Genomic DNA, 8,657 nt, shown 5'->3' on the forward strand with positions numbered 1-8,657 from the left:
GGCAAGGTAAGTTCCAACATGAATTTATTGTTAATATAATCTGACTCGGAATTTGGAACGACTCTCTAGTAGGACCATTTTTTTACTCGACAGATTAAATGCAGCCAGATATATTGAGTTTTTGGAGACTGATTTCTTTGATTATTTAAAAGACATCCACCTGCAGCAATGGAATGAAATGTGATTTCAACTCGATGGATGTTGAGCTCATTATGGCAGAACTACTCGAGCTTAGCTAAACAGACACTATCCACGACGATGGATTGGACGTGGAGGAGTAGTACCTTGGCCACCCCGATCACATGATTTGACACCACTGGACTTCTTTATGTAGAGGGTCCTGAAGCAGGAAGTTTATTCGTCGTCAGTCAACTTAAGAGAACGATTGAGAAATTGAATTGAGGCTGCAGTGCACCAAATATCGCCAGATCAGTGTTTGGCTGCAACACGAGCTGTCCGTACTAGATGTAATGTTTGCATTGCTGCAAGAGGCCAACATTTTGAACAATATCTACATTAAACAAGTGAATAAGTAATGAGAAATTAAAAAATTGAAAATTACGTTTTGTCTTTTTTTTGCGATTTTCTCCAAAATGAAGCTAAAACGAACATATCTCTACAGGATTTTTTTCTTAATTTATCGATTCTCTACACGTTCCCGAAGTTTAGATATTTAAATTTAAGACACCCTGTATATAGCAGAAATAAGGCATTATTTTTCAAACTTTCTTGTTAACAACTTTTTAATGAATAACCAACGACGACTAAAATATATTGTGAAGGTCACTCAGGATGATTGACAACATATGTCAAGGTCAAGGTCATCGAAGAGTGGTCCGTATCTCTGCATAATTATCAACGTATCTGATTCTCGTCTTCAATTCTTCGAGTTATCATACGTTTGTTTTCTTCTCTATTTCAACTCAACTCATAACAAAATGTCATATATTTGATGTTAAAACATTTAAAAGTTTTTGAAAGTTAAAACATTAAAAATAATCATTATGTGTCTCATTTTTATGATAAAAATGTTATGCTTATTTACTCACTTCATTCACATTTTTACGTATCCACGTGATTCTGTATGTGTGTGCAGCCCAAAGCTATAAAAAAACGTACACATTTCACTTCCCGGTTGGGGGCAAAGATCAATAACATTTATTCGTCCTCCTTTATTTCATTCTGAACATTATTAGCTTGATTTTCATTTTATCGTAGATGATTCTTAACAAGTAACGATGGTTGGATGTCACACGTGAGAAAGTGCGCTTTCGTAAAATTAACGGAAATACACTTAAGAATTCGCGTAAAAGAAATTGTGAACAATGACAGCTCTGCTGATATCCGACCCTTCAGCCAGTATTAATAGAGAGAATGATTCGTGAAGAATGATTAGAATTTTGGAGAGTGAGCAGGGTATTGCAGCAATAAATTACACCAAACATAATAATAATAAGAAATAACAAGTATATATTTATATATTTATTTTTTAATAACAAGTATATTCTAGCAAATTCCAACAATTTTCCATACACACTCATCAATATGATAGTAGTGATACACAATAAGAAAGAGTAGTACTACAATGTCTGTCCGTAATATCTTTGATAACGTGATAGGTACAAACTCACACACTAAAGAAGAAATTCTTACAATGCAATACATGCGATAATTAGATGCAATAAAATGAGGAAGTTAATATTCGATCGCGACTGACACGTAAACATGGTACGATCATGAACTCACAAGAATTACAAAGGATATTAAGACGAAATGTCGGAAACATAGAAAATACTAGAACACCACAATAAAATCTAACATTGAAATATATTAAATACACAACCAACAGAAAATAGAGCCCATAACGGTCGAATTTGGATCTTTGATGCTTAAATTCGGTGTGAATTTATATACTTATACGTATTAAATTCTGCCAAACTGCGCGCTGAACTAATTTTTTGGTCTTGAAACTCTATACCAACAGAACCATCACAAATTACTACTTATCACAAATTAAATTGCCTAGCAATTTAATAATTTGATGCTCATGGGCAATTATCATTAAAAAGATACCAGAAGGTTTGCGGGTTATCGCCGTGTTTTCGTCTATTGCTAATACCAACCTTGCCGTTCACTTCATCAGGACGAGGAGCATACTGATATTGATACTAGTACATCTTAGAAAGATTTTAATAATGCTGATAAACATATTGAAATCTGTAAATAATTTATTGTGAAAAATACTACCTCAGTCGGATCTCTAGCGTCCTTGCTAGGTCCTTGTTTGGGGCCAACCCGAGGGCCAACCATTGTCAGGCACCGAGCACGAGTTCCTTCCGTGTGCATGCAGGCAACCTAGTAGTGTTGTTAGACTGGCCGCTTTTTGGCGCATGCGCATTCAATTGTGGCATCACTGCTGTACTAATATTTAATATATAAAAGGTCTTATTGAGACCACATTTTGACGTTTCTGTAAAAATTATACAAATTTTTTTTTTAAATTAATTAAGAATATTCTAAAGCACTAAAAATGTTCAAAAAACTAAAAATGAATGAAATGTCAATTTAACAATAAATACATTAATTTTTTTATCCGCATATAATGGAAATTTAATTTCACTGACTCTTCTTCAGTTATAAGAAAATAATGATCATGTAAAATACAAATTAATCCTCATCGCGTATATGTTGTCTAGCGTATCTTTTGAATGAATTAAGTGGTTCAAAAAATATTAGAAAATTCATGTAGCTTTTTTAATTGTATTATATATAAATATTGTAAATGAAGGATTTATACATAATTTCACTTGTATGGATCGATCTTAACAGTCACACAACTGGTTAAGAAGAACATTCAATGTTTGAATTGTGCAATCACCTTAGACTCACCAAGAATCCATGACTTCAAAATTTCATAATTCGTTGCTGCATACGCTAATGATGGCTTAAATATAAGCCGAAACGTTCGTACAGCACAAAAACTTGCAGTAACATTGCAGAAACGTTGCAATATTGCACATTGCGCTATAATATCGCTGCAACATGGTCGGTATTAGGAATTGTAATATACAATACATATAATACATATTACGGCGCAAGAGTTTACAAATCATGCAGCATTGTTACAGAGACATTAAAAACATTTTGGTTATTGAATAATGAAGCCCACAACAATTGGACGTTCAAAAGATATCCCTAGGTATTCCCGTTCGATATGCATGGATGTCCCAAGAACGTATCAGAATTGTCCCGAGGACATCCAGTAGACGTAGTTTGGACATATAAAGTACCGCCTTTTTACATCTAATGGACGTTCTTAGTACATTTTTAATACATTGTGAGAACATCTTTAGTATGTTTATATAAATATCATTTTTTACTAAAAAAAAGTTCTAAATCGCGATCAGCTTATTCTCGCGACATGTCAGTAAAAGTAATGTTTAACGTAAATAAACATTAACAAATAAATACAATAAACGCTCAAGTATTTGCAATAGCAAAACAATATGTCTAATATAGCGACCAATACGAGCAATAAAGATATTATTAGGTGCGCAACTAAGTTCCCGCTGTTTGTCAATAAATAAGTGATTAATTAATTATTTAATAATCAAGAATAATACATGTAGGACGAAACCCCCCCCCCCCGTAATAAACATGAACCTAATTTATTTTCAAATATCTCCCTTTGTGAGGAAAGTTAGAATCTTATGTGGAGCCGCACTTCGCATGGAAAGCGAATTTGTAAACCCATGAACGCGTCAAATGAAAGCCTAATTTCAAATCATTTTTTCAAATATGGCGACTAAGATATTGAATTTTTTTTGTCAATATCACAAGCTTTTTTGTCTGACACTTTTTTCGTACAATCAATATTTTAGAAAGTATCAATGAAAAACGAGTATTTGCATAATTTTCAAGATGGCGACCTAAATATGTTCGACCGCCAAAAAATTCTTTCAGTATTCAGCGATGAAAAATACATGGAGCAAAATCAAGTTTCAAAGAAAATGAGGAGAAGGAGTTACCATAAAAGTTCATCAAAATTATTAAATTGCTTGTCAGTTTAATAAGTGATATTATTACTATTATTGCGTTTCAAGACCGAAAAAGATTTCAACGCGCGGTTCACAAAATCAGATATATGTCAGATATGTAAATTCACACAAAAATATTTAAGCATTAATATTTACTTTTACCGAATACAGGATTTCTCTTATTTAGTAAGATTTATTCTCATCCGTCCAAATTCGTATTACGATTGTTTAGATTTTAGACGTATCTACATAAGCAATGTATTGCATTTTCCTGAAAAATAAAATTCTTGTTTTATTATAATTTAAGAAAAAAGTGCGTTTATATAAAAAAATATACAGATTATTATATTAAGAGTTTTTAAATTAATCAGATAAATGATGTTTTGAATATTGGAGCCACCGTTTCTAAAAATGTTTTGAGAAAAGTATATTCAATGTCTTGGGATAAAAATTTTGCAATATTTACGATTTACTTACAACTACCTATATCATCTTAAATTTTATAACTTTAGTAAAAAAAAATATCTAATAAAAAATGAAAAAAGTCTTTAACCTTTTTTTAAAGTTCTTTAACTTCTTAAATGTTTTGTATTTTAATTACAATAGGTATACAGTTTATTCTGACATGAAAAATTCCTACTTTCAATTATTTTAGGTGTAACAACGATGCTCAACTTTTTCACCACGTCAAATGGCTTCCGGGGAACGCTGCCTGTCGTTTCAAACTTGACTGCCATGAACGTATGGGACGGGGTATGCATGTGTTTCATCTACGCGAGTCTTCTCGAGTTCGTCTGCGTGAATTATGTCGGTCGCAAACGGCCGATGCACAACGTTGTCTATCGTCCGGGCGAGAATCCTGTCACCCAGGTACTTTGCTAATTGATGATTTTGAATCATTTTACTCGTTACATATATATGACGCGTAAGTTGTATTTTTATCATAGATATTCAGATGCGATGCGAATTTGAATGAAGCCGTACTGTCTTCTTCGCGTAATTAACACAAAATGATGTAACTTCCCGGGAAAAAATGTTTTATATACAATTATATAAAATTATTATTGTATATAAATGGACATATTTTTTTATATATAATTGTATATAATTATATATAAATGGACTTTTTTTATATATAATTGTGTACATAACTATATATATTTATATAAAATTACATATACAATTATAATATATAGTTATATATAAAATTATATTAAATTATATGTAAAATCATATATATAATTATATAGAATTATATATAATTCCATCCATTTATATACAAATATATATAAAATCATATATAATTTTATATATTTTTATATAATTATATATAAAATATTTTTTCTCGGGTTGATATAAATTAATATAAATCATTTTTAGTCAAATCTATTTGGGATCGATTTAAAAATCAATTATCGATAATAATAAAATAATCTGTAAACTCTCTCTCTCTCTCTCTCTCTCTCTCTCTCTTTCGTAAACCTTTCAAATTATTATTAATTGTATTCATCTAAAATTATACATACACATATACATACTACATATATGTAGTTAATTATATTTATAGTACATATAAATATATATTAGAGCATTAAAATATTTTAAACCGATCCTAATAATGAACCATTAATTTTTCTTACTGTATAAACAAGTTATTATAAATTGTATTTTACAAAAGAATTATTAATCTTCCTGCTTGCTAGTATTAACAAGTGAGTGAAAATATTAATCATCGTTTTTTTTTCAGAATATAAATGCATTCGTGCAACTAAATTGATTTAGAAAGACATTTGACATTAGCTAATGTCTACAATTTAGTTATAGATCGCGCCACAGACTTTTACATAACACATAACGCATAGGCATAAGAGAAACAACCAATCATAGTTTCTCTTTTTCGTGAAATGGAAGGAAAGAAAGAAGTCTGATTGATTGATTCTCTTATGCACTGCGTTATGTATGCGTTATGCGTTATGCAAAAGTCTATGCTGCGGCTTTATGATTTTGTAACAAGAAAATGAATGAGTATCGCGCGATAATATTACTGATGTTAGATAAGATTAATCAATATTGACAATATGATCTTGATCAAAGGGACAATCTTCTTTTCAAACGAGAAGAGGACAAGCTCTATAAATTTTACTTGAAGCTTTAATGTAGATTCCACAAGATTTTATATTAAATTTAACTCATAAAACTAGAGTTTTGCGCAATCATCTCTCTAATTTCATCGAAGGTATAATTCGCAAGAAGATTGCGATGAGAAAAAATAATTTTATATCTCGAAAACAGAATGAGATATATGCCAGGTTAATATAGGTATACATATTATTATTATACATAATATATATTAGGTATTGGAATCTTATTCATCATATGTGACTGATTTTTAATATTATCTTACGCATCGCAAATGCGTAAAAGATTACGATCAAAGATTATGTTAATACGAAAACAATGAAAAATACTGCAAATTCTGTAAATTCCCAAGTTCATTATTCTTAAGATTATTATCGAATCAATAATTATTATCGAATTATTTATACAAAAAACAGTCGTTTATGCCATAATGCATTCTAAGTTTATCAGAAATAGATTTTTCGTGAAGTTCAATACTTGTTTATCACACTGTTTGTTCTTTCACTGCATTTACATTTTGCACACAAAAATTTGTGACGTAACTTTGCACAAATACAACATATATTTTTTTCTAATCTTTGCATCTTTCTCAAGATTTCTTCATTTATATAATTCTTTTATTCGTATTTTTTCTAGAGAGTGTGAGTGTATTTTCTTACGTTTCAATCAATGCTCCTCGTAAGCAACGAAAGAATCGCGCGGATTGTGCCCACTGAAACATATTACTACTGTAACAAGCGCTAGCGCTAGTTTCGCGATCCGATAAAGAGTGTTTCAAATCATTTTTTTCGGATCATTCTTAACGAAGGCGGCGTAAGACCGCGCTCGTCCTAATAGTATTTCAGTATTATATTTCAGTGATTGGACCGCATCTTTATCGTTAACAATCAATCAATCGGTCTTCAAGATACATTCGACAACATATATCATATCGACAACACGTGTTACAATTACATAACTATTACGCAAATATACTTTGTATTTTATACACGATCATTTAAAAGAATTACTTTAAAAAGGTAGAAAGAAGACGACTTACCCACAGTTAAGTAGAATAACTCAGCATGTTGAAAGTTTAAGCACTACTGGCATAAATAGCGCGCTATTCCTTCGAAAGTGCTTAATATTTTCGAAAGGAGCTGCAATATGCATGTCTCCATCATTAAATTCTCATTTTACAGTCGATTATGTCCTTCTCTCCCATCCTCTTTTCCTCCCTCCTGCTCCACTTCTTCCATTTCTCTTTCTCTTTCTTTCTCCCTTCTCCCTCCCCTCTCATTCTTTCTCCCTCTCTTCTGCCCTATAAGCATGTAATATTATTTAATATTAAGTAATATTTTAGGCGCATTCTTAGAATATTAAATACAACATTTTAATAATATTTTACCAATAGAAATAAATGCCTTTAACAGTCTAGGTGGATCTTAAATGCTTATAGTATGTTAATTCACATAGAATTATACAAGCACTTAAGATCCAGCTAGACCATCAAAGATATTTATTTCTATTGGTTGTATTTTCACATGTATTATATCAGGCCTGTCCAACACTTTGCTCGTGAGTCGAAAACGCTTCCCCCTCTCCGTCATCTCGGTAGAGCGAGACGGAGCGAAAATAACAAAGGATAGATCATAGAATAAAGGAGCCGAGGGAGAACTCATTTGTACAATTATGATTATTTTTTATTTTGTTTATTATGCTCGCCAGTGACACCCAAAAATTACAATAAAATTTAATCAAACGTTTCCATCTTTAATCTGGTCATCACCAATGATTTTTACAACAACTTATGATGACCAGATTAAAGGTCGAAATTTTTTATTAGATTTTATTATAATTTTTATTTTATATGATATTTTATATGATTGTATATATATTTCCGCATAAAACAACAAGCGTTAGCCCAAAAGCCCTTTGATACTTAAATTATTTGAATACTAAAAAAAATTGTGCAAATAAACTACCGTCCCGAGATTGGTACCTATCCTTTGTTATTTTCACTCTATTTCGCTCTACCGAGATAACGGAGAGAGGGAAGCGTTTTCGACTCACGAACAAAGTGTTAGACAGGCCTGTATTATATTCTCACATGTACGGCCGAATAAAATTCAATATTTAGTAATATTTTACTGTTATTATATAATTGTATATGTATATTATATAGTATTGTAGGTAAAAATGTAGATCAGGGGAGCCCCTCCCAATGACCTTGACCTTGACATATGTTATCAAAGTCATGATCCCGAGTGACCTTGAGGAAGTTTTAACTGCAGAACCGTTACTCGTTAAAAAGTTATTAACAAAACAATTTTTAGGAATAGTATGTAATTTTCGAACACATAGCTACATATTTCAGTAATATAGCGTTGTAAAGTGTGGATGTAGTAAGTGGAGCACGACTCTCACCTCCGATTCTCACCCCCCGTTCCCCCTGTAAAAGAGTGCACGACCTTTCACGCAAAGCGATTCTCACCCCCCCCC

General features: G+C 31.5%; 1 protein-coding gene across 10 annotated transcripts in view; it reads left to right on the plus strand.

Moving 5' to 3' along the window:
• pHCl-1 (pH-sensitive chloride channel 1) overlaps positions 1–8,657 on the plus strand; it is a 128,314-nt gene that overhangs the window by 86,819 nt on the left and 32,838 nt on the right. For all 10 annotated transcript variants that reach the window (XM_018450384.1, XM_018450385.1, XM_018450389.1 and 7 more), the window contains one exon: positions 4,693–4,907. In XM_018450384.1, the coding sequence (XP_018305886.1) occupies positions 4,693–4,907 (215 nt within the window). The remainder of the gene's footprint in view (positions 1–4,692; positions 4,908–8,657) is intronic.

The sequence above is a fragment of the Mycetomoellerius zeteki genome, unplaced genomic scaffold (assembly GCF_001594055.1).
Source record: "Mycetomoellerius zeteki isolate Tzet28-1 unplaced genomic scaffold, Tzet1.0 scaffold28, whole genome shotgun sequence".
Classification (NCBI taxonomy): domain Eukaryota; kingdom Metazoa; phylum Arthropoda; class Insecta; order Hymenoptera; family Formicidae; genus Mycetomoellerius; species Mycetomoellerius zeteki.